The following is a 27,774-nucleotide window of genomic DNA, read 5'->3' on the forward strand; positions in this document are numbered from 1 at the left end:
GCACACACACGCAGTCAACTGTGCTGTTATCTGTATGAGGGAGTTCCCCATCACCCTCACATTTTAACTCAGCTCCCCCCACCCAGGAGGAGAGCATCATCTGCGATGTCACCATGGTGACCGCCTCACGCTCCAGGACAACCCCACCCCCGTATCCCAACCCCCATCAGAGACGCACTGATTAGCTTGCTCCAGTCACCATGTGGCTGTGGGTAAATGTGTGGATAATGAATGTGTGAATACTGTTAAGCCTGCTGGTGTAGACATGCTTATTTGCATGTGTGCATGTGTGTGCACACCTGAGCTGTATTAACCTGGGCACTATTTCCCTTCATCCTGTTATAAACTCCCATTAGCACTTCATTGAAGTGCGTGTCTAAAGTATGATTTTTGCGGTGTACCACCATAATGCGATGACCCTGGCAGAGAGGTCATGAGCCGCCTGCCAGTGCATGCCTCGCCCCAGCTGAACATGAATGAAAGTGAGAAATCAGTGCTCTGATACAGTCTGCGCTGTTGGCCAATGGCATGCACCTCTGTGGAAGAGATGACATCATCTCCAGCCAATCGCAGCATAGCTTCAGGGGTGGCTGCTGCAGGCTCGACAATGCAACGAGATATATAGAGAGAGAGAAAAAGACACAGTCTCACAGAGGTGATACAGGAAGTGAGATAGAGAAAGAAATGGGCAGAATTGCAAGAGGAAGCGAGTTGTGATACCCTCCCTTCAGTGTGAACAGCAGATATGATGTTGAACTGAAGTCAAAGGCATTCTGGCTGCTATCAGTGTTGGCAGGTGACAGATGACAGAAGGGCAGGTGTGTGTGTGTATCTGACAGCGAAATCTCTCTGTGACCTGCCAGACGACATAACAAGGCAGATCTTCTTCCCAGTGTGTGTGTGTTGCCCTGCAAGGGCGCTATGTCTTTGCCCTGATGTTGTTGACCAGACGGCTCTTTGACTGGAGAGCAGTTATTAGCATTCAGTAAACACACTATGACCTGAACCAGAGCAAAGACATTTCCATATGCTTTTGTGAAAAGAAATAAACCTGGACCTGACCCTATACCACTTTCCTTCTGTCTCTGTCCTGCTGAAAAAAACATCCTAAACAAGTATAGTTGGTTAAGCTAGTCCTTTGTTGATCATTTTAACTGGTCAGACTGGGAGTCCAGCTAGACCAGCTTAAACCAGCTAAGACCATCAGTTTACAATAAACCAGCAAACAGTTGTTTACATTTTTTTGCAGGGTAATTCTAGAAAAATACTGTACGCAAAAGCACATGCAGTTACGCAAAAACATGGCCAGGTGCTCAGCATGACATCAGCTTTGCATAGATACAATTGGCATTTACATATGTTTACATTTACATGTATACATGTGTATTTTTATACTTTTACAGAACATGTATCTTTCCTTCTCATTAGCTAGTACATGAGATGCGCTATAATATAACCTGATGACTGTCTGAAGGCTGTTGATGTGTGACGGAGTGGGCGTGTGTATATATTGATCAAAGTGGGTGATGAGAATGTGTGCGCGTCACCTCTCTTATGGATCACTTTATTGTTTTCACTGAAAGACAGATCCACATGTAGGCTGTTTTATTACTGGTGACAAAAATGCAATTTTTGTTGTCTTTGGAGTATCCAACTTAAATAAACAAAAAACAGAACAATAACTGAACAAGTAAATAGAAATCAATTTGATAAGTAAGGGATGTAACCTGCTATTTTTGGTTTTGAACACGGATGCCGATAGAGTGGGAAAAGTTAAGAACTGCCTATTAAAATAATTTTTATTTTTTGTAATGTGAAATTTTGTGATCTGAAATGTCTTATAATTCTATAAATCATTTTTTCCATCAATTCAATCATTTGAATGATTAAATGGATTTCATGTTGATGTTTTGTAGTTTGTAAATGTGTGTATGGATCGCGTCCATATTTACGACTGTATAGTGAATACCTGTTGTTGCATTGATCATATCATTGTGAATACTGGATATCTGTAAATAACTGAGCAATTTTAAACTTTAAAAATATAGTCTTAATTTTTGCCATCTTTTTCCACAAATTATAATGTTTTGGCATCAGGTGATGCTTAGGTCATTTGTTTGGCAGTCTGTCTAAACAATCCAATCCAATTTTGTGTCTTCCATGGTCAGTCCTAAAGATTGGATTAATAAACCCAATCAGAATTGAGTGCGGTGTGAACAAAGACATAGTCATGATGCGTCCGTATCGATTGAATTCCACCAGCAAATGTCAGACTGATGCTTTAACATTTCCTCAGAGCACAAACATTGCCAGAGGACTGTTTGCTTGCTAAACGCCCAAGTTCTCTGAGATTTCACCTCCATTTTTTTACTTCTTTCTCCTCAGTTCTTAAGAAAATATCTACATTTATTTAATAGTCCAGTTAGTTCTCCAAGACATCAATGATGGAGAGCAAATGAAAACTTTTGCTTTTGTCCCCTGCACCTTAAACATTTCTCCTGAGAAAAAGACCCAGAAATCTCTCCACAAATTTCTCCTCATGTTTCAGGAGAGACCTTGTCACAAACTGAGCTCAGAAATCAAAAGTGAATATTATTGACGATTTGACCCAAAAATGTTTATCAGCTTCACCCAAATATGGATTGTTTGACCCATACAATTTTACACCTCCTTTAGGGGCTGTGTCCACCAAAACGTTTCTGTCGGCGTATGGCATGTTTTTTCAATTGTTTCCAATGGAAACGCCGCGTTTTTAGAAAACACTAGCAGCTGGCGTTCTTTTCCGCAGGCTCAGTGCCGGTGCTCAGCGTTTTTTCACGCTCAGCGTATCATAGTTACCAACGCGCCTCCGCTTGAAAAAAATGCCGTTCAAACGTCTGCAACTTGCGTGTTCAGCCAGCGCCTGCCGTTTTCAGCCGCGTAAAAGCACCTCGGTGGATTTGGAGCCTTATTGTATTTTAACACTTGTCTCGTTTGATTCTATTTGTCTTCTAATTAATTTAAGGAGAAACATCACATAGTAAGTTGAGACACAACTAAGAACTCCATCAAATCAAAAAGACGACACTGTGATCTGTTCATCGTATCTGAAACTGCGGAAACGCAAAACAGCTACTGAGATGAATTCAGCTGGATTTAGCAGGTATGATTAAATCTAAACCGGATGAGCTGGTCCATGTTCACAGTTCTTATGCTGGTATTATTTAACTGATGCACCCCAGAAGTGCTGCCAAAAGTCTTTTATTGAATTTGGTGTCTTCATAATTTCAGCTGGTACGTCTTCCAGGCTGTGTAATTAATCTACGGCTGACATTTATTGATTAATCAATCGGACGTGTCTCTATATTTGTTCGCCAACTCACCGCTGCTGCAGTTTCCTCTTTGGGGCTGTGCCTAGTGCAGCATTGTGAAGTTTGCGGTTTATTTGAACACAAAACAGGCCCTGGCCTCATACTATTATACTGAGTTAATGCACACACAGTTGACTCATCTATAAGCAAGGATAAGCATTGTGAAGTGGGAACAACGTTTGAGGGGTTATGTTGATGTGTCCTGTGACCTCACAAATCTATCAGAGCTTTGACCCTGTGACCCCTCACAGCCTGTAAATTGGCTCCTAATTGGTTACTCTCCCTGAAAAACAGGAAGCGGAGGTGCATTTTGCAATAGCTCAATGTGACCGTTTAGGAATATTAACACTTTAGGTCAGCTGACTGTCAGTCATCTAAAATATCCACGCAGCTGTTATTAAAACTGACTCATTAGCTCTGGGGCCGGATTCACAAGACTTCATAAGACAATATATAAGAATGTTCTTAAAATGAATTATAGGAAGTTCATAAAAATAAAATATAATCAAAAAATTTGTCTTAAAATCATTGTTATTTTTTTGCCAGTTATTTTTTTTGCTTGTTTTAAAGGTGCAATGTGTGAGTTTAAGGGGTATCTATTGACAGCGGGTCCCCTTGCATGGAGTTTGCCATGTTGTTTCTACAGTAGCCCTAAACAGACAATCTAGAGAATGTTTCATAAATATGTTATCTCTTTTGGCAAAGAAGCGAAAATGTGACAACAACTTTGTCTTGTGTCAGCCACCGTAATGCTTCGAAAGGGAGCGGTGGAATGAGCCATTGGTTGTAATTCACAACCTCACCGCTAGATGCCGCTAAAACACACACTGGACCTTTAAAAAAATACTTAATTCTTATATTTATTTTATAAAACAAGACTAAATATGTTAGGTAACTTGTCAAGTGTAAAAGAGTATGAAGAGTTCAGTATCAAAAAGTCAGCACTTCTCAAGTTTTTGTTTTTTTAATATTGAGAATTGCAGGAACAGAGGCTGTTTTCATGATTTCAGCTTTACGTTGCATTTGCTGAATCACGGCACCGACTTGCTAGTTGGCTAACACGGATGCCGTGAATGTTGAGGCATTTATCTGCAGTGACATATCCTCTCCAAACCTGTGATGAAAGCTAAGTCATGTGTGTTTTCCTGTGAAACTCGCCCCCCTCTATGACACCATATGCCCAAGCCCATCAGACACAAACTTGCTCTATACTGCTCCCTAACACACAGACCCCACACCACCCGTAGACCCCATATGCCCAGATTCCTCTCGCTGTCTCTTTATCTCGCTCGTGTTAGGCCGGAGGGAAGACCAGCAACAGCACGCAAACAGTGTAGATGCTGTGCCGCGGCGATCGAAGACAGATTCAGTGGGTGTGGTGTCAAGTCTTGGATAGGTGTTTGTTTGAAATAAAATGGAAAAAATTAAGAGGAAGAAGTCTAAGATTAGACGGCTAATTGGGATGTTTGTGTTTAGGGCTGAATGCATTGAGCAATTCTTCATCCTAAAGGAAGGAAGTGAGTAGCTTGCACAGGTTGCTGCAAACTCTGGTAGATTATACTTGGACTCATTCCACCACTGCAATCCACGCCTGTAAGTCTGCTCTTTAAAATCATAATGAGTGCACTCTACTACTGCCCATCTGGATTAATGCCCAGTTAAAACACTCTTCTCCATCATTTGATCATCATTATATGAATTACAGCTGTCATGGCCAATAGAAAACACAGAAACAAAATTCTATTCACGCGCCGCATCCAGTGTGGACAAAATGTAAAATTATAATGGGTTCTAATGTATTCTATTGTCTTTTGTCCAGTGTAGACACAGTGTAAGTTACATAGAAAGATCGATTTTGCATTGAAAACCATTACTGTGACCTAATTTAAATATGTGGTACCATGAGATTTTAGCACATTTAGCACCTGGTTAAACTTGGATTGTGGTTGGTTTTTTGCTGAAATATCATAGGTGTGATGTCCTTGTCATGTTTAGAGATATGCAAGGTTATAGAGGATGTTGAAGGATTTAGTCCAGGTAAGGGGCGGAGTCCCCACACATGGGCAAAAACTCTTTAGCATTAACTTTAGCATTATACAAAAACGTGTAACAACACCCCCACAAATCTACGTCAGTTCATGGTATGAGTTGACTAAGACCGCCTAAATGTATACGCAAGTAAGGTGGGTGTACCTGTCAGTACATTTGCTTCAGAGCGATTGAGAGAGAGAGTCGCGTCAACTCCGTTGACTCCAGTGGAACAGTTTTTTCACAGCGATGGCGATTCATGGAGGCTCTCAATAGTTCCCGGAAGTTACTAGTAACGCATGGAGCTGCGACTAAACAGACCAACTGAGGTAAACTTCTAACCCATTTAAAGATGAAAGCCATTTAATGAATAAAAAAATGAAAGAAATAAAGCATTTAAAGAGAAAACATAACTTCCTGGTACTATCTGAAGGCTCCATGAATCACGTGATGCTCCAGCGTTTTGGACTTCCGTTGGCAGAACTCTCTCTCTCAATGGCTCTGAATTGCTTTGGAACCTGATGTTCCAAATATGGTAAGAGGCGTTACATTTCCGTCACACGTTTGCAGTATTCGACCAATCACTACGCACTGGTTAACTGGCCAATCATAGCACACCTCGCTTTTCAGAGCGATGAACTTTGTAAAAAAATCTGCGCGTTTCAGAGAGGCGGGGCAAAGAGATACAAACATGCACGGTATGTAGAAAATACAGTGTTTCCTTAAATCGTGTATACACATTGCATTAGATCAAAAACAAACGATAATATTCGTTTTAGCCGTGTCATATGACCCTGTTACTGTAAAAAAAACGGTAGCATCATGCACATTATGTGTTCAGTCTATGGGCATGCTAAAGTGTGCCCAAAGCAACGATGGCGGCCTTCAGGACTGTCGGATTGAGCTATGCAACATACTTATTAACATTTCTTCAGCAAAAAGTAGATCTAGATTTGCCAAATTCTAAACACGCATAAACGTCGACAAAGGGTTAAATCTGGGTATCGCTGCTATCCTTCTGAAACCTTGTATCTCAATATATCGTATTTTTGTCATAAATCATTATTATTAGTGACCCTTTATGTTTGTCACTGGGTTTTGTCAAATATCTAACCATTTTAAAAGAGCTTTTCAGCTTTAACAACCCAGTATTCAATCATTTAAAACAATCAATCATTTTTTCTTAATTTCCTGAAAACAGCAATTTTGGACATCTGAGGTTTTGGAAGGCCAGCAGTGTTTCTTCACAAAGTGACATCGCCAACTACTAGCCTGGCATAAATAATACATCATTTTTACTTGTTTTTGACAATGGGATTGTGTGTATGTGAAACTTTTTTAAAACTCTTTCATTTTCAACTTCATCATTGTGTAAACTGTGTCAGAAAGTGGGGGACATAAGAAGCCCTGTATCTAAATAGTGCTCATGTAAAATTCCCTTCTTGATGCTGCATTTTATTAAGAAGGGGAGACGTTGGTCCCTTGAGAAAAGGCGCTCAGCATTTATCGCCAGCGCAGCGGTGACGGGGCATTAACTTCAGGTGCACCTTGTCATGCACTGCCAACTGGGTTTATTACAACACCCCATCCCGTCCCGTGCCTGGCTGGGGGGTGGTCTGGTAAAAAATGCACGAGAATGAAATACTGAACAAATATGGTCGTTGACAGGCAATCAAGTGAACAGACACTTCATTATACAACAAATCCCAGTAAATCTCAGTGTTCTTCAGTCAAATGAGTGGTGTGGGCCAGTAATTCATAATTGATGCTTAATTATCAATCTCATTTGAAATACTCATTACCTATGCATGGGAAATCATTCAAACCCAGGGGCTTGATAAACAACAGGAAGCCCTCAAGGTTACAAATGCTTGAAATGGAATTTGTGTTCCCACACCCAGAATTCACAGCGCAGTAAAATGTCAGACAGAAGTGCATCAGTGGAAATATCTTGGAGACCTAACGTTGCACACAGAACAGCTGGACAATGGGGCGTTGTCCACATACACCCACATTTCCTGCATTCAGACTGAATTTCCCCTTCGTTTTTCCAAGACACTCACCCTTGAGACATCTTCGGGGGGCAAAGTAAGATTTCCATGACAACAGCACGCCCAGGTGTTTGCTCTTAGACAGCCGAGGTCACTGTGTCGGCGCATGTGATGGCAATGGCCTTTCAACGCACACACACCATTCTCTCTGTATGACCCTTGGGGGAGCCCAGCAAAACAACAAGCCACATTGACAGGCAGTTGACTGATTTTGTTTGACAGGAGTGTGTTTGTGCGTGTGTTTTGACGCAGGACCGTATTAAATAATACTAAAAACACTCCTTCATTTTTAATGGGTATAAGGACGGGTGCCAATTAAAGAAACCGCAGGGCGGGTTCAAAATGACCTAATTCCTGCGCTGTTCTGAGTTGAGGTCGTGTTGAACTCTTCTAAACTTCTGCATTTGCTGTTTTTACACATGCTTGTGTATGCATATCCCGCTAATGTTTGTATTCAATAAAATAAAATTCAATAAAAATGTACCATGGCAATACCCTAGTGTTTTAAGTGAAGTGAAAGTGAAAGTGACCTATTAGTCAGATATGGTAACCCATACCCGAAATGTGACCTCTGCATTTAACCCATCCAGAGAGTAGTGAACACACGCACAGCAAGTGGTGAACACACGTACACCCGGAGCAGTGGGCAGCTATCACTGCAGCGCCCACTGGAGCAAGTAGGGGTAAGGTGCCTTGCTCAAGGGCACCTCAGTTGTTACCCGCCGGCTCTGGGAATCGAACCGGCAACCTTCTGGTCACGAGTCTGATTCTCTAACCATTAGACCCTATGATATGTCATGGGGCACCATGGTATTTTTAAAAATACTGAGAAGTACAATAAACATTCAAGATTACATACATTTTTGTATCTCCTCTTTGCCCCACCTCTCTAAAACGTGCAGATTTTTTTACAAAGTTCATCGCTCTGAAGAGCAAGTGTGCTATGATTGGCCAATTAACCAGTGCGTAGTGATTGGTCGAATACTGCAAGCGTGTGACGGAAATGAAACGTCTCTTACCATATCTGGAACATCAGGTTCCTAAGCAATTGTACTGACAGGTACGCCCGCCTTACTTGTGTATACATTTGGGCGTTCTTAGTCAAATCATACCACGAACTGACGTAGATTTGTGGGGGTGTGGTTACACGAGGCGTTTCAGGCAGGTCTGGGTCAGCATTCACTTTTAGATAGAATGCATCTTTTGTTCGGACACTTAAAGTTTTGCAATTGTACGTGTCTAATACATGCATGGGCAATTTATAACACACCAAAGACACAGAAAAACACGTATTCGTGACATATGACCCCTTTAAACATGTGCCTTGGTATTATTTGAATTACAGCTCAGTACAATGTTAATATCATGATGTAAATCAAAGTACCATCGCAAGAGCCCTAACTCTGCACTTTTCAAGGTTCTTCAGGAAAATGTTAAAGCTCTTCATTGGAGATATTGAGATGTGAACTGTCTTATGCTCTTACTTAATATAGGCCTACACACTGCTTATTTACAGTGATATTTCAAAAATCTGTTTTCGATTTAGATATAGAAACAACAGCAGTTTAGTTTTGTTGTTAACAGAGTCATTCAAGATCAATTTGGGAACTCTGTTGACCTGCATATGTGCTTGTTAAACTCTAAGTGCGTGTGGGTGTGTGTTTAAAAGAGTAATAAGAGACCAAATCTATGCAACAGTGATTGCTTTAAGATGTAATGTGTTGGGCTGTAGGCCAGTGATGACAGATAGGGGGATTTGGTGCAGATTGGGTGGTGTAAGGAAGCAGGATCGAGGGGTGTTAAAATAGAGGAATAAGGCGAAGACGGTTTTCTGGGAGATGAGGGCATGATATGGGATTTAAAACGGCTTATGGTGGGATAAGGGGACAACAACACTGCACGGACAGCAGATGGACCACGTCTTAAATAGGAACCTCTGGGTCGAGTGGAGGGAAAGGTCATAGCGTAGACAAACACTAGAACACAGTCCTCAGTGCTATTTAGTGGACTGGGACAAATGGCATCTAAAATATTATAAAGCCAGAAATATAGTTTGTAATCTGTTATTATTGAAGACCATTTTTGTATCTGGGTTTTTAGACAGTGAACGAAGTGGAAGTAAAACATACTCTACGTCTATGGTTCAAATATGGTTACATTTTTGGGCATTTTATCTCTTTATTGGCTAGGACAGTGTATAAAGATTGGACTGGAAAATACATGTTAATGTGAGGAAAATAGTAAATGAAAGCACTGGACATTATGTTGGACATCAAATGGCTACCCAAAAGTCCTTAAATTACAACCAAACAATCTTGTAAAATCAAAAACAACTGTGACTTATCAACCTTAAACAATAGACAAATATTAGGCCTTATATTGTATTGGCTATACTGCCAAGTGATCAACAAAACAAGTGATCCATAATTGAAACGTATATTTGTTTTGATATGGTTTGTTGTATTTAGCATGTTTTAACTTTGCATATCAAAACAGAATGGCAGAAACTTGCTGCAATTCTCAATGTTACCAGAGAAAGTGCTATAGCAGGTATGTGCAACAGGACCACACGTTTCCAATGTGTTGGTCAAGCCTTCGTATCTGCTGGCGTAAAGCATATTTATGGCCTAAATGGTGTTCTTGATCTATTTGGCAGGTGATTTTTACCACCAGCATCCCGTTATCACTCAAGGCAGTGGGTCAGTGTTCAGCGGGACTGACTGGATTAACTCTACCCCAGAGAGCAGACTCAATGGCAGGCGCTGACCCGTGATTCTCTATCTGCCATATCTGCGGTTTGTGTTTGCCTAATGGTTTTTTGTGTCTATGGTTTTCCTTTCACCCAGAGGAGCAGCTGCGTTCAATCACACAGGATCTGACTGATTGCAGAGGTTCATTTTGATTGGTGGAAATGGAATTAGGGTTGGGGGTCTTGTTAGATGGAGCGATGCGATTGGTGCTCCGATAGCGTGGGGGTGCTGAGCGAAATTGGGTGATGTATCATGCTTGGATGTTATTCATGACAAACTATGGGGGTCTGAACCACCTCTGAATGTGTCAGTCTGTTTTTGTGTATACATTTACCCAAAGATTTTGAGTTTAAACACCTTCCACAAGATAAAACAGGAGACAAAATTCACGATGCAACTAAGCACTGCAGTCTTTTTACTGTCTTGTTTTATGGAAAATAACTGTCGAACAATTAATCGCGATTAATCGCATCCAGAATAAAAGTTTGTGTTTACATGTCTGTGTACTGTGCATATTCATATTACAAAAACATACACATACATGCGTATATTTAGGAAATATTAACATGTATTTATTTATATTTACCAATCATTTAAATTGTATATAAATGTTTATTCATATTTTTCTAGGAATTATGAGCTGGTGGATGTGGATAACAGCATCTACAGAGCAGGTTTCAAGTCACTTAAAGGGAACTCCCCCGAAAAATGAAAATGATGCCATAAATTACTGACCCTCAGCCTAGTACATCCATTCTTTTCAATGCAAATTAAGAGAGTTTTGATGAGGTGCGGGAGCTTTCTGACTACCCATAGACAGCAACTCAACTGACTTTCAAAGCGCAGAATGTCAGTTAAGTTTCTGTCTATGGGCGGGAGTCAGAAAGCTCCCAAACCTCATCAAAACTATCTTAATTTGCGTGGAAAGAAGTGCACTTATGTTAAGAAGCCAAACTGGGATTGATGTCCAAACAATCATCTTATCAATGGTACAGTATATAAAGGCTCTCTTTTAGGTTTTCTCAAAAGTTCAGTAGATTTGAAGTCTGTCTGTGGAACCGTGTTAAAGGGATAGTTCACCCAAAAATGATTTACACACCCTCAGATTTTTCCAAACCTGTATCAATTTATTTGTTCTAATGAACACAAAGCAAGAGATTTGTAAGAATGTCCGTAACCAAACAGATCTCATCCCTCTTTTACTCCCATAGTATTTATTTTCCCTACCATGGCAGTAAATGGGGCATGAGTTCTGTTTGGTTACTGATATTCTTATAAATGTCTTCCTTTGTGTTCAGCAGAACAAGGACATTTCAGGTTTGGAACTACCTGAGGGTGAGTAATAATGAGAGAATTAAAATTTTTGGGTGAACTATCCCTTTAATATACATTTCATCCACATATTGCCTTCTTGCTTGTTAAACTGTGTGAATACTTGCTTATGTGTGTGTATGGTCTTGAATCAATAGTCCATGATACGCATCAAAACAACAGGCCTGCTCACTCACAATAGAATGTTTCCATGACAACCAAAGATTCAGCATTGGGGTGAATTGTATAGGTCCTATCCCCATCTCTGCAGTATCTCTCCTGTGTCTTAAATATCTTTCTTGTTTTCTCTCTTTTTGTTAGTAGAGGTTACACTATCAGCTTGTGTGCACGTGCATGTGGCCAGGTCATTTCCCCCATGCAGCATGTTTTTCATTAGACCGCCAGAAGTAGTTTCTCTGTGGCGGACAGTGAGAAAGACGCTTTAGCCCTCAAGGTACAAATCTAAATGGGACAAGGGAGTTGAAACAGGGCAGGTATCTGGCTGAAGTCTTCAGAGATCTTTCAATCCCTCTTCCCTCTTAGAAAAAGTGTGAATCTCTGCAGAAATGACACTACCTGCACGCCAAAGAAAATCCTCTCCGAATGGTGTCTCGTGTAATTTCTTTCATGTGAAGTTTTCCATCATCTCATATTTGCTCGTCTTGTCTCTTTTTCCTTTGCACTTTTCTTGTCTTATTTTCGTGTTTTCCATTTCTTAAAATCTCTTATCTCTTCTTTTGGTCGTACTATAGAAAACACTGTACGGATGAAACGTCATAGAAACATTCCTCGCCAACTCACTCTGCAAATAAACACTAATAAAGTCAGGTCACCGAGGAAAAGAGTTTTAAAAAATTGGAAACTGTTATAATCTCCTCTGAAAGGCGCATCTCATAAATCAATATGAACCTCATATCACTGGCAGACTGGGAGTTTTCCCCATGGTCCAGAAAATATGAGACCAGATTATCGTACCTTGTGGCCATCTTCAAGCAGCGAAAAACAATTACAGACACCTCTATGAGATTATGAAAGAGGACTGTTAGAGCCAGGTGGTGAATCCGGCCCCTGGAGGCAAAAACAAAGCAATAACTTTATACACTTGACCCAGCCTCACTTTCTCACATTATACAAAATACACACACACACGCCAATTAAATATGAGTGGAATAGCTGAAATGTAACATCTTCAGCACCCACGGGTATAAGAGGGTCGAAAAGAGGAAGGAACTTTGAGAGGAACAGGAAGCAGATGTCTAATCAATTTACCTCAGAGAGAAAGAGACCATCAGAGTGACCCAGGACTGCAAAATTGATCCTGTAGCTCCCATTTTCACCATCTCTCACTCACACAAACAGTACTGCTCTTATATTATCTATGACCTCACGCAGAGGCTTGTCCCCTATTAGTGCGTTGAGCTTTCTCTGTAGTCTTTTTTATTGACTTGATTACATTGTGTCTGTGTTTGGATTAGGTTTTCTTGCTGACCGAGGGTCGAGACCTTAGGCTTTAACTGTCACGCTCATTAATCATTCTCTTTTTCTACTGGACGAAGAGCTGTGTTGTCCAAACAGACACATCTGGGGCGATGTTGATCTTTGAGCGAGAAAAGAACATTTGTGTTAGTGTAAATGTGTATCTTTAGTAATAGTGGGGTTAGCTGTGGAAAAGATTCACTGAGTCACTGCTGACATAAACGTTAGAAGCAGAAGCAAAACAACATGCAGATTTGAAGTTGAAAATGTTTTTATAAACCTCAAAGAACCATTTGCACAAAATGTTGGTGATCAGCTGGTCTACACTGTGGAAAAGTTTTTTTTAATTGTACGGGATTTTACTGTTTTAATTTACAACATTTTAACGTATTTTTGAAATACGGTCAAATGACAGAAATACGCAGCAAATTTACAACTTGTAAAAATGACATGAAAAACATGTCATTTGACTTTGAAAAAAATCCTGTTTTACATTTTTTCCCTGGCGCCCCAGCTGCCGTAATTTTACTGTTTTTTTTACAGTGTAGTCAGTAGGATGCATAAAAGAAATGATAAACAAAGACAGGCTAAATGTGTAAACATGAAGAAACAGACATCTGTAATGAAATTCTGTGCGGCTCAGATGACTTTATAATCCCTCGTATGGATTGATATGTCAGGTTGATAAGTGAGGCAATAAAACCTTACGATTCTTGTCCAAGTTTTTTTTCTCTAAAGCGATCAATACTTATTGTAAGTGCCAAGCAGGTACATGTATGTGTGTGATGTGGAGAAGCATAACTTACGGTAGGTGCTGGTTTTGTGTGTTCTGTGCAGTTCTCCAAGGAGAAGTATCTGCTGGAGTCTCCCCCAGAGAAACTGAGGAAGGAGCTGGAGGAGGAACTGAAGCTCAGTAGCAGTGACATGAGAAGCCACGGCTGGTACCATGGCCATATTCCACAAGAGGTGAGTGTGTGTGGATATGACAAACACTTTTTTTATACTTTGCAAACTTTACCGGGAATGTTGCGAAGTGTCACTCACATGAGCAACGTAACTGAAGTAACTTAAGCATGGACTAAATCATCTGTTGAAACGTTGCAGTTTAATGTCACATTTAACAAAACTTTATTTGGGTAAAAGAGTGCTGGAGTGCATGGTAGCACTTTTTGTAGCATGTTTTTTAACCTCTATTTATATTGAGCTTTTTGTGTGTGAACGTATTTGTGTTTGTTGTGTGTGTATTTTTTCTGTCTGTGTTTGTAGGTGTCTTGTTTTTTGCTCAAACTGCTGCCCACGCTATGTCTACTATGCGAGCAGCCATCTGGGCATTACCATAATGTATTCCTAGTTGAGCTGGAGTAAAGAGAAACTCCAGCCCTCTCTATTAAAAACTGTATCCAGTCACCATGGCGATACGCCCCCATGCTGCACCACTGACCTGACTAAGTGTGCTGTAGCGCCATCTGCTGAAGGACAGAGCAAAATCGAAATGTACAAGATAGAGTGACATAGTGAACAAATTGAAGCAATTTTACCTGGAATATTAGCCATGTTCCAAAATTTTCCATTTCACGGTTTTATTTTGTTAATATGCTAAAAAATTACATTTCTTTTAAAAATACTTTAAACTGTCCAAGAGTGATTCAAGCAGTGTTGGGTGTAACTAGTTACTAAGTAATTAGTTACTGTAATTTAATTACTTTTCCCTTTAAAAAGTAAAGTAATGGGTTACTCTTATTTTTTCTGTAATTTAATTACAGTTACTTTGGATGTAATTGAACTAAATACTGTGTAATATATACAATAGTGGAATTGACATTAAATTTTAATTTTAAAATTTTAAAATGCATGCATTAATGTATCTTTCCCACATTTGTAATACTTTAGTCAGTTAATAAGAGTACTTTATGTAGTTTTATATTATTTATTTGAATGAATTAAGAGTCGTTTCGTGTCTATCCTTGAATCACTTAACTAATCAAGGTTGATATAGGATATAGAAAGTAATAAGTAATTAAATACTTTTTGGAGAGAGTAATTTGTACAGTAATCTAATTACACCATTGAATCTGTAATTAGTAATTAGCAATTAATTACTTTTTCAGAGTAACTTACCCAACACTGGATTCAAGTTTACATTATCCTATAAAACAAATGCTAGAATTCAAAGCTGTTTGAAAAATGTTAATAAACATCTTAAGTAAATAAACTTGCGCAAATGCTCTCACAGTGAGCCATGGTGCTAATGTGGGCAATGCAGTTTTAAAGAGATAGCTCACCCCAAAATAAACATTTTGTCATTATTTACTCACCCTCATGTCATTCCAAATATATGTGACCTTCTTTTTTTCTGTGGAACACAAAAGAATATATTTTGAGAAATAACTCAATGGTTTTATGCTCACAATGGAAGGGAATGGGGGCAAAGCTATCTGGTTACTAACATTCTTCAAAATATCTTCTTTATTGTTTTCCAAAGGAAAGCCATACAGCTTTGGAATCCCATAAAGCTATGAAAGATTTTTCATTTTTGGGTGAACTTTCCCTTTAAACACAGACTGCGATACGTCCAGCAATAATTGCACAATTTCATTCTCCCTCTTTATTTTGTGTCAACACAGGTCTCAGAATCTTTGGTCTCACGTAGCGGTGACTTCCTCGTCCGGGACTCCCTGTCCACCGTGGGGGACTACGTCCTGACGTGTCGTTGGCAGCAGGAAGTTGTTCACTGTAGGATCAGTAAAGTCCTGATCAAGAGCGGGCAAAGTAAAATCCAGTACATGCTGGAGAACGAGAGCTTTGACTCTGTGCCCACGCTGGTCAGGCACCATGCTGGCACGGGTCATGCCGTATGCCCACGCACCGGAGCTCAGCTGCTGTGTCCGGTCAACCGAACATTGCCACTTAGGTACCTGGAGGCAACGTTTGCATTAGCTGGTGGGAGACCAGGAGCCGCACATTCACCATCATTTCAGAGGGGGGCGCACATCAAGAGACGTAGCGTTACTATGACAGACGGACTCACGACAGAGAAAATGATACCTCACAGGTAGAAAATGAATGATGTTACTTTCATGAACTTATTTTTGATAATGTAGTTCTCAAAGTTCAGACCTGGCAGATCATCTTCCTCCAAACCAGCTAACAAAGAAGTATCACCTCAGAACTTAAAGGGACGGTTCACCCAAAAGTGAAAATTGTGTCATCATTTACTCACCCTCAGGTTGTTACAAACCTGTATACATTTCTTTGTTCTGCTCTACAGAAAGGAAGATATTTGGAAGAATGTCAGTTACCAAACAGATCTTATTCCCCATTTACTGCCATAGTAGGGAAAATAAATACTATGGGAGTCAATGGGGGATGATATCTGTCTGGTTACTGACATTCTTCCCAATATCTTTTTTTGTGTTTAGAAGAACAAAGAAATGTGCACAGTTTTGGAACAACCTGAGGGTGGGTAAAGGATGACAGAATTTTCATTTTTGGGTGAACTATTCCTTTAATTTAAGGTTGTAGCATCTCATATGGGCCTCATACAGTATGTGTTTAGCAACACTATAACAATAATATATATATCTGAATGATGATCCTTAAGTATGTCAGGTGTGAGATCAGGTGTTCTGGTGGATACACATTGTTTTGATACAGTCATACACACGTGACATGGATGCAGGTGTGATTTACTCATTAAAGATGTCTTGTATCATCAGTGCTGCCCAGCCAACAGAGCCAGCTGAATCTCAGGCAGTCGAGCCCGAAGTGAAACCTGCAGAGGGCAGCAGCTGGTGTGTGTGATGTGTGTGTGTTCACAGCTGGCACAGAACCCCCCCCTCCCACCTACCCCACACCTATTAATCTTTCCAAACAGATTTGGCCACATAAAAACACATCACTTCACCTGCTTCCATGCATGCATTCTGTAGTGTCACAATCTCCCTGTAGCACCGAATGTGTGTAGCTTAGTGCCTAGTTTTAATCATTTGAGTTCAACATTGTGAGTTGTTAACAAGAAATGCTTAATATACACTCTAAAAAATGCTGGGTAATTTTCAACCCAGCGTTAGGTCAAAAGGGGAAAAACCCAACCGCTGGGGTAAGTTAAAGGTGCTGTGTGTAATATTTGGCAGGACCTATTGACTGTCTTCCGAGGTGTATAAAGACCTTACATGATGAAGCGTTGTGTTTTTATTACCTTAGAATGAGCTATTTCTATCTACATACACCGCGGTTCCCCTTACATGAAGTTCACCATGTTGTTTTACAGTAGCCCTAAATGGACAAACTGCTCTACAGAGCGCGTTTCGTGAATACGTTATCTCCTTCACCAAAGAAGCGAAAACGTGACGACATCTTATTCCTGTGTCAGCCACTGAAGTGCTTTGAAAGGGAGGGGTGGAGTGAGCCGTTGGTTGCAGTTCACAATCTCACCACTAGATTCCGCTAAAATCTCCAAATTGCTTTAACCCAGCAAATGGTTTGTATTTGACCCAACAATGTATTAAAACAACACAGCACTTTGGGTTGAAACAACCCATTTTGGGTTCATTTACAACCAAGCGGTTGGGTCCGTCCCTTTTTGACCCAACGGTGGGTTGAAAATAATCCAGCAATTTTTTAGAGCTTAGCCGTGACCTTCACGATGGATTGTTTTAAAGTATAAAAAACGTTTTACAGGTGTATGTGAGATTCTAAAGGCTTGTTTGTCTTTTCCAGCCCTTCCACTGTACATCATAAAGATGCTATGAGGAATTGTGCCATGAGTATGGATCAGATCCAAGAGTATCGTCGCCCCCTGTCCCCGGTGGGGGAGAGTCATCTATCCCCTGCCTACACCCCCAGTAAGTACATTTTGTTCAGACTGATAGTGCTAGCTAAAAATGCTAATGCTAACTAGTTTCAAATCTTTCTTTCAAGGAACACAAAAGAGGTTTAATGAAGTCTCCATTATCTGGAAGTTAAAGAAAGACAAATCGACAATGTTAAGCTTAAAAAAGTGTTAAATTGTGACGTAAGGAATATTATTTCCGGGTCCAAGCCTCTCATTTCAATGGAGGATATAGTTAAAACAGCTGTTTATCAGCACTGTTATATCACGCATATGAGCAAAATGTTTAACTCACAGTGCACACTAGTCTCCTGGCTCACGAAATCTTCATTCGTAAAAAAAATCAATCGCAGTGTGGCCATTTGTGATTTCCTATTGGAGATAAAGGATGGGATGGAGGGTTTTCGGCAGTTTTACATCATGCCATGACTGTATATTAGCATTTTTTGTTATTTTTCTATGGCATCTGATTGAGCGGTTGGACCCGGAAACGGTATATTCCATATATGGTGGTGCGTGACGTCAGACATAACAAGCGGATTATGATATATAATTCAACAGCTATGCAATAGCTTTGTAATAGTTTGTCTGTTTGAGTAACAGACACAATTTTATGTTTTTACAATTACAATTACACAGGTTCGGAAAGACACGAGGGTCAGTAAAATCTAACAGAACTTACTAACTTTAGTTTTAAATGTTTTGTTCTTGTGTATGTATCCAGTCTCTCGCCACAGACATGGCTCAGGTGGACGTGTCCTTGCCGTAATCCCGCCCTCACCTGTGATGCGGCGTTCTAGTGATACCCATCTCTCACCCTCCTCCTCCAATAACAACGTTTCCTGCTCAGACACGCCCCCCACCCACTCCACACCAGCCCACGGGTACCCATCCGAGAATTCAGAGCCTGGGGGAAGCTACTGTGAGCTGAGACCCGGACAAGCCCCCACTCCACCCTGTAAGAGTTATGTGGAGAGGCTGAGAGTGGAGGAGGGCCAAAGTCCAGGCTCTGGAGCTCAAGATGGGATAGAAGCCTTCGTGCTCCCCCTGGTGGAAACTTGCTCTTCCTTCATGCCAGGAAAGTATCAGTCGAGTCTTCTACCGGCAGAAAATAAACCACTGGAGATGAGCGTGTTGAAGACGGTGAAGGAGCTGCTGGCGGAGGTGGATCCTAAGACAGCCTCCAAGCACATTACAATGGCAGACTGCGCGGTAAATAACGCAGCTACACGCTGGCACTTAAAAACTAAACAAAGACTCAACAGCAATGTCACTGTCACTAGTTAGTTTGCACATGTGAACAAACAAACAGACAAAATGTTGCACACATCCAGGGCCTTTGCTTGAATTATAAGAACCTTTCATTTTTTTAGGATGGACTTGGGTCCTAACAAGTAAACTTTACCATGATGACACAAACAAAAAACTACTTATACTTTGTTTTCTGATCAATGAGAGTTCAGACAATGACAAACTCAACAGAAGACATTCCATAAGATGCTATGACAAGCTGATCCGCACTACTGTTAACCACATTTATCATTTAATGAGTTCAAGACTAATTATATATATATATATATATATATATCACTGTGAATATATCTGGATGGAAATAAAGGGGGTGGAGTTAAATGTATTGCTCTTATAACTGTGTTGCCATCTGCAGGTTGCTAGGATACTGGGCGTTACCAAGGAGATGCAGAGGATGATGGGAGTGAGCTCAGGGCTGGAGTTGCTGACTCTTCCGCATGGACACCAGCTGAGGCTGGATCTACTAGAGAGGTTAGGGGATACACATAGACACGTTCGTTTTTATACAGACTTTTGATATACATACAGTAATGACTTTTACTTGGGCTTGGTAAAAAATATAGATTCTTCGATTTTAATCGATCTGCAATTTAGAGAAATAATATCGATTGGGGAAATCCCCGATTCTTAATGCACGTGTCTCAGAGAATATTATCTGTATTTCGCCTCTCGTCCAGAGGATGGCGCCATTATTCAAGTTGATTTTTGAAATCTGTTTTATTTCTTTAAACATGTTTTAAGTTGTTCACGAATTTCACGTTGTTCATGATTTCACTGTTGCACATTTACAATGTTTTAATTTTTAACAGTAATGTTTGGTTACTCAAAGTAAAAGTAAAAATTTATTCAAAACAATTGTGTGGGCTATACTATTAACGTGAATGTGTTTTTCATTAATTTAGCTGAGCAGGGGGGTTTCAGTTACCAGCCTATATATTTAAATGATCAAAACTAAGATTTTAATACTGATAATTAATCGACATTGAATTGAATCGTATCGAAATTCGAAATTGAATCGAATTGAAACCATATAAGGATCGAATCGATTCGCCAAAATGGTCTCAAAACTCAGCCCTAACTTTAACACTGTACAAAATGTCTCCCCTAAAAATAATCCTCACACAAACTTTTGTGCATTTTTACATTTTTAAATAAGCATCATTTAGTATGTTTAATGTAGGTGGTTAAGACGTACCATCATTGTGGGGACATTTAGAACTTATCATAGACTTCCACTGTAATGATCAAATGAATCAATTTAAGTCCTAATGCCATTCACAGTTAAAAACAAACAAATAAATAAACAAGTGTCAAGTTCTTGGGGCTCAATGTGTTTCCAGAGCTAATCAGTTCATTATTATAATGTTGAGCCCAGGGGCGGACTGGCCATCTGGCGTTCGTTTTCCCGGTGGGCCGCTAAAGTATGGGGCCGGAACGGAGGTGGTGACCACTAATGTATGGGGCCGTAACGGACGCGATTGCCTCTATTGTATGGGGCCGTAACGGAGACGTTGGCCACTTAGACGGACGTATTATAAATGCGAATGCACGCAACGTGAATGCAAAAGACACGTATGCCACAGCACCATCTTTCTAGTCCAGCCCTGGTTGAGCCTCTTTCGGACTGTTAAAGATATGACCCCCTGCACAACCTGTTTTGCATGTAGAACAGCACTTCTGTCTTGTTAACTGTGCGATTTTCCCTCTGCTTGAATAGGTTCTACACCATGTCTATAATGATGGCGGTCGATTTGCTCGGCTGTACGGGCAGCACAGAGGAGAGAGCCGCTCTGCTGCATAAGACCATCCAGCTGGCCGCTGAACTGAAGAGCAACATGGGCAACATGTACGGGTTCGCTGCGGTCATGAGGGCCCTGGAGCTACCGCAGGTGAGAGACAGAGAAACGATTGGAAAGAGAACAAAAGGAAAGAATATCAGAGAGGAGTAGTGTATTTGTAGTACAGTACATACGTTTTAAACCTGTAAGGGGTATTTAATAAAATATCACCACTGTGTATTATCGTATTGCATCTGTGCTTGTGGACTTTTAGATGCTATAAGGAAAATCAGAAACAGTTTTACTGCATAAAAACAACTCAGTTTTCATAAGTAAATTTGGTTAATGTTTGCTGGTGCACAATAGGGTTTTCTAGGTTGTAGCCAATGGTTTTTAACATGTTGCTGTGTGGTTGCTAGGGTGTTCTGGGTGGTTGCCATGGTGTTTCAAGGCAGCTGAAGATATTTTGAGTGTAGTTGCTAGAGTGATCTCTGTGGTTACTTTGCCAGGTAGTTGCTAAGGCCACATCCACACGAAGCCAGGGTTTTCCGTATCCAATCTTTTTTCCTTTTCACCGCTTCGTCTCAAGAAATATCAGTATGTGGCGCTGTAATTCTGCCACAGAGATACACTAAAAACGGAGAAGAAGATTTGGAGTATGCGCATAAACTTTCCGCGCTGGGTTGATCACAACACATCATCGTTTCAGAAAATAAACGGATAGGCTATACACACGAAAACGCAAGGGTGGCGTTTTCAGATTTATTCATTCTGGGACACGGTTTAAAAAAATAGCAGTTTCAGGCTCCCAAACCGCTGTGTGCACGTGTGGACGAAACGCCGATACGATACAAAATCTTTACGTATACAGCTAAATGCGTCTCTGTGTGGATGGCCTCTAAGATTTTTGAGTCGTTTTTAGCATGTTGCTTTGTGGTTGCTAGGGTGTCCTGGGTGGTTGCTAAGTGGTTACTCAGTGTTCACTCTAGGAGATTTGTTTTTCCAATGTGAGTCAATGGAATTTTTTGCCAGGTGATCAAGGGATCGCTTATAACAGCAATACCACACATCTCATTTGGATTTAAAGTGTCTACACAAACCGTGGAGAATGATTATCTTGCCCAAAAAATAACTTTATCCTGACATATGAGCAGAAGTAACAGAGATGAATGCTTTAGCAAACACCACTTACTAGACAAATAGGAAAGCAGAACGTGAGAGACAGTGAACCTATCCCTATCCTGTGCGGTAGTGTATAAATCTGCGTACAGTACGTGTTATTCGGAAGAATTATTCAGCGGTGAAAGCTGCTTGCAGCTCAGAGCGGTCGGTACGGTCTTGTGTTCGTTCACACTGACATTTACCACCAGCAATTAAATCACATTCTATTTCAGCCGCTTGTAAAGTCATAACACAAGAAGTGAAGGGCAGTGAGAGGAGAATGAGATGAAGGTGGAGGAAAAGATCAGTGGGGGAGGGTTGTGAGGAACGACTGGACCGGCCCAAGGTTATTTTAGTTTACTAAAATTACAACTTTTAAAACGTTCCTGTTCATTGAAATAAAATAAAATATTGACCTAAAATGTTTTGTAAAAACTTAAAGGGGTCATATGGCGCGAATACGTGTTTTTCTGTGTCTTTGGTGTGTTATAAGTTGCCCATGCATGTATTAGACACGTAACATTGCAAAAATGAAAGTGTCGGAACAAAAGATGCATTCTATCTAAAAGCGAATGCTCACCCAGACCTGCCTGAAACGCCTCGTGTAACCACACCCCCTCAAATCTACGTCAGTTCGTGGTATGACTTGACCGCCCAAATGTATACGCAAGTAAGGTGGGCGTGCAAGCGTGTGATGGAAATGTGACGCCTCATACCATATTTGGAACATCAGGTTCCAAAGCAATAGCCCGTTTTCACAATGACGTCAGTTATCTTCCTCGTTTCGCAAAGCAGTGTATTCCAAGTTCCGGTTCGCCATCATACCGGAGATTTCTCAGTAAAATGCAGGTATGTTTAACAAAAACAACTGAAATCTAGCTACCAGGACTTATAGCAAGAATATGACTTGACTAAATAGAGAAGTTGACGATCACCAGCAGATGTCAGTAGTGCAACACAATGGATGCAAGCTGCCGGTAAAAACCAGGAAGAAGTTTTAATCGTGTCATGAGGAAAAAATAACCGCTGAACCTTCACTAACAAACAAGTAAAAGAGATAACATTACATCTCCCGCAGAGAAGAAGAGCTGGTGGAAGTAAGCAAACACTGCTTCAGAAGATGCGTGACGTCATGTGAAAAGGGCCTATTGACAGGATGACAGGACAGGATTCGACCAATCACTACGCACTGGTTAACTGGCCAATCATAGCACACCTCGCTTTTCAGAGCGATGAGCTTGGTATCTTTATTATAATAATAAACTAAAACTAAAATTAAAATTAATTAATCTTACATATCAACATTAAAAATAAATCAATAAATTATAAAATGACAAAAAGCATATGCCAAAATTGCTAAAACTTTAACTAAAATTAAGACAAAAAATTAAAATTAAACATGATTAAAAATACTAATAAAACTAAAATCAAAACTGTAATAACTCTGGACCGGCCTGACTTGTGTAAGGAGCATCAGGTTCAAGAGCTGGATGAGTCTATATGTGTGAATTGAAAATAATATATTTAACACAGCAATGATTTTTTAAGTGTGGATTATTGTGTGCACCTGATTAATACTAGGATGGATTGATGGTTGGATGGCATACACAACTGTGCTCTTTAATAACTGGCATGAATGTGTTGTAGATCTCACGGCTGGAGCAGACGTGGATTACACTGAGACAGAGACACACTGAAGGTGCCATTCTCTATGAGAAGAAACTGAAGCCCTTCCTCAAAGCCATGAATGATGGCAAAGGTAAAACATAGTGTTACTATAGCACAGGGCTTGTCCGGTCCTGGAGGGCCAGTGATCTGCATAGTATAGTTCCAACCTAAATCCAACACACCTGTTCATCATTTTCAAGTAGTCCTGAATACATCGATTAGCTTGGTCCGGTGTACCTGATTATGGTTGGAACTAAACTTTGCAGGACACCGGCCCTCCGGGAGCCGAGTTGACTAGCCCTGCTATAGCATGTTACTGTAGTGTCTTCCTTTGGGGTTTTAAGTCAGTCTAACCTACGTTACGAGGTACTCAGGGGTGGAAATCTGGGGTCACGTTTGGGACGGAGTCCAGGGAGTGAATCTTTTATCCATGAAATAGCCTCCAGACGCTATGACATTTCATACATGTATAAACAGGCATTTTATGCTGCATATTTACGGTATAGACATATAAAAAATGTCCCCAAATACAGTGAATCTCAGCCATTTCCAGCACTGGAGGTACCCCAGAGATTTCAACAAATAAAAATCATCAAAATCATCAAGTTCTCACATTTAAGTACCTACGTGTAGTGTAATTTTTTGGAAGGATCTATTGAGAGAAATGCAATGTAATATACATAACTATGTCTTCAGGGGTGTATTAAGACCTTAATTCATAAAAAGTAATATCCTTCGGCAAAGAAGCGAAAAACGTGACAACATCTTAGTCCTTTGTCTGCCACCGTAGTGCTTCGAAAGGGACGGGGGTATGAGTAAGCCATTGGTTTCAATTCGCAATCTTACCGCTAGATGCCGCTAAATTTCATTTTCTAGACCTTTAAATAGAACAGTAGTAAAGAGCAAGAGTGGTAAAATGTTCAATTTAATCACTTTTAATAAATACAAAACCATTTTTTGCAAGAGTGTAGCCTTATGAAGTTTAACCATCTGTGTTTTTTTGTTTGTTTCACAGAGACCTGTGTGCTCTCCAACACCTCATTCCCTCACGTAGTGCCAGTGTTGTCACTGATGGAGCGGGGTGTGGCGGCAGGTGAGGCGCTGGAGACCTGGGAGAGTGTGGAGTCTGGAGTGGACGTGGTCATGAGCCACCTGGAGGCAGCACGCACCATCGCTCACCACGGAGGACTTTATCGCACTAATGCAGAGAGCAAACTTCACGGTAAACGATTCTTCCAGTTTACTAGCACACCATGTCAAAATACAGTTTCCTTAGTGATACACTTCAGCAAGGTGAAATAACTTGCTCCACCCTGAAACATCTCTTCTGATTTCTGCTAATTTCCGCGACTCATGAGTTTAACCAATGGGCGCCAGCAGTTTTCAGGAGGGTCATAAGTTATAAAAAATGTACAGAGATATGGGAGTTACTAATCTTAATGTACGATTTCTTATTTTATTAAGCGCATAGTATTTTGAAATATCCATTACACATGCACTGCTGCCGAAATGTCATTGCACCACAAGCACCAAAGCTATTTAAAAAGATCAGACTGACTGCTCTCTTCTCTAATATCTTTCTTTGTCCTCACAGACTTCCAAGAGCGTAAGGAGGTGCTGGAAATCTTCTGTACGGAGTTTCAAATGAGGCTTTTATGGGGCAGTCGTGGCTCAGAAGGCAGCCAGGCCGAGCGCTACGAGAAGTTCGATAAGGTCCTCACCGCTCTGTCCCACAAGCTGGAACCTCCAGTGAGACACAGTGAATTATAGCACCCTGACCACCCCTGCACCCACAAATCCCCCTCTCCTTTATGTCATGGACTATTGTTTTTGGAGGGAGCCATAAAGCGGAAATGGAGAAAAACAATGAGCGGCTCACTCTCCAAAACAAGGCACAAAAGGGGACAGGCTTTATGCGAGCATGACAGCGCCCCCCAAAGTACACAGACATGAACTGCAGCAATGGAATGAAATACAAATCTGAAGCTGAAACATCTCCATCAATGGTGGGACGAACAAAACCCAAGAATGCATATTCTGATCAAGGGCACTTTCATTTCAAGAAAAGAGAATGTGCAAGTTCACTCGAATATCCCGTTTTCTGTGAATCCACAATTTTGTTTCCATTAAGATTGCCATTTGAAGACATTTCGTGTGGTTTGCTCAGAGGGGTAGCGCCTCTCTGTATTAGACATGATAAAGCATTGCGTTGTCACATTTACTGCTGGAACAGACTACTCGCCTGTCAAATATCTGAATGTATGTTGCCAAATCGTGTGAATTCAACCCGATACCTGCTGGACAAAGAGTCTTATTTTTATGCTATTTTTGTTTTATTGTGCTTTTTGAGGCTGTTATGGATGTTCTTGTTGAGAATCAAGTAGACAGCTACTGCGAGGATTCAGGCCTTTCATTTTAAATGTGAGACCCTTTGAAATCAAAATTGGAGTTTTGTGACCATTTATGCAGTTGTACTACTAAATGTTGACAAAGATCACTTTAGGAGACATTTGCATTTAAATTTCGCATTCTGTTTTGGGAATATGGACTAGATATGGCCTCGTTCACAGGAACATATAAAAAAAGTGTCCAATTAAATGCTATCAATCAAACACCCCTCTGAATCTCGAATCAAACACCCCTCTGAAACCAAATAATGGTTATGTAAATTAAAAGTTATTTTCTCTTTATGTTTAATTAAACTGGACAAGCCCAATGGAAATATGTCATCAAAATCATTTCATGGGGTCTTTAATATCTTTTCGTGTTTTTTAGCTGACTAGACACATATGTTTTCAAGGAGACAATGTCAAGCTTGTACAAATTTGTCATGTATCATCCATTTTCCTGGACCATTTTCTAACCTGTGGCCTGTTCTGAACAAAATGATTTCAGGGTTAAAGATCTTCAATGTAGAGTCACCATAAGCAATCTAATGTAGTCAAACACCATGCTTGTCCAGATTTTAGTGGACATTTGCTTTCTTCACACCTTTTATTATTAACATTATGGCAATAAGTTATATCACAACCTACTACTTGGAACATCTTTTTGCTAGCGGCGTTTGCATCCTATTAGGTTCATTCTGCACATAAATCACATTCTTCTGCACTATTTTAGTTTTGATAATGTGAAATAAAAGAAAATGTGAACATGTTATTAATACTGAATTTGAAGAATGAAATGCAATTTAGTAGAGTTTCGATAACAGCAAAGCGACAGATCCATATTCATCTACTTGATTTCAAAAGGTGTTCAGCCCTGTTTCCAAGTTTTGAAAGATTTAGTCAAACAAAACCCAAAGCCACATACATATACCTCTGTCAGCAGTGTACATTTTCTACCCTTATTGTGGGTAGCAGTATGCCCATAGAGTAAAGTTTATCTATCCTGTTCTATTGCGATCTGGTGCGTATCGCATACAGGCTGCTACACGTCACACCCAGTCTATCAATGCATATTACCAGGGAATTTTCTGAAGGTATTTTTCAGGTATCTCAATAAAGGCACATCTAAAAGTAGATGATGCTGTCATAATGGGATGAAAGCGCATCTTATGCAATTCCACTTTCAGCCAGCAGAGGGCTCCGTTGAGTAAGCTCAAAAATAAGAAAGAGGACTGAGTTTAGGATCTTTTCCAACTTTTTCTTTAATATGGCCTACTGGTCTAGGACTGTAATCTGTGTTTGGTTTGTCTATTGAAAGGTTTCTCTACCGTAAAGGTAAAATGTGACTATTTCGTTCTGTAAATAGTTACCCCTTAACGGTCGATGATACACGAAGTGAACGATCTCACGTGATTGCATTCTTTTATTATGTGCTGTAAATAATGTCATATGTTTTGCACTCGTTTTTCAAAAAATAAACAATTAAATACAGTAAGCTTGTGTCTGTTTAGTGTAATATCTTTTATTTTTACCTCTATTCCGCTTACTAGAATAACATGGTCTAACCCCGTCTGTTTTACGTTGTAAACACGATATTATGATGATAACGGTAATTAATTGTTGATGTCTTCGTCTTCTGTCATTACGCCGTTGTTTTATAATAGCAATAAGC

The 27,774-nt window shown here is 40.3% G+C and overlaps 1 protein-coding gene across 2 annotated transcripts in view; it reads left to right on the forward strand.

The window, feature by feature from the left end:
• The window catches only part of sh2d3ca (SH2 domain containing 3Ca), a 61,526-nt gene extending 33,936 nt beyond the window's left edge, over positions 1-27,590 (forward strand). For both annotated transcript variants that reach the window (XM_057321112.1, XM_057321113.1), the window contains 9 exons: positions 13,804-13,932; positions 15,591-16,018; positions 17,686-17,810; positions 18,522-19,009; positions 19,464-19,579; positions 20,826-20,997; positions 23,695-23,806; positions 24,731-24,937; positions 25,310-27,590. In XM_057321112.1, the coding sequence (XP_057177095.1) occupies positions 13,804-13,932; positions 15,591-16,018; positions 17,686-17,810; positions 18,522-19,009; positions 19,464-19,579; positions 20,826-20,997; positions 23,695-23,806; positions 24,731-24,937; positions 25,310-25,485 (1,953 nt within the window). In that variant the 3' untranslated portion in view covers positions 25,486-27,590. The remainder of the gene's footprint in view (positions 1-13,803; positions 13,933-15,590; positions 16,019-17,685; positions 17,811-18,521; positions 19,010-19,463; positions 19,580-20,825; positions 20,998-23,694; positions 23,807-24,730; positions 24,938-25,309) is intronic.
• Positions 27,591-27,774: the final 184 nt, after the last annotated feature.

This window comes from Triplophysa rosa, linkage group LG22 (genome assembly GCF_024868665.1).
Source record: "Triplophysa rosa linkage group LG22, Trosa_1v2, whole genome shotgun sequence".
NCBI lineage: Eukaryota > Metazoa > Chordata > Actinopteri > Cypriniformes > Nemacheilidae > Triplophysa > Triplophysa rosa.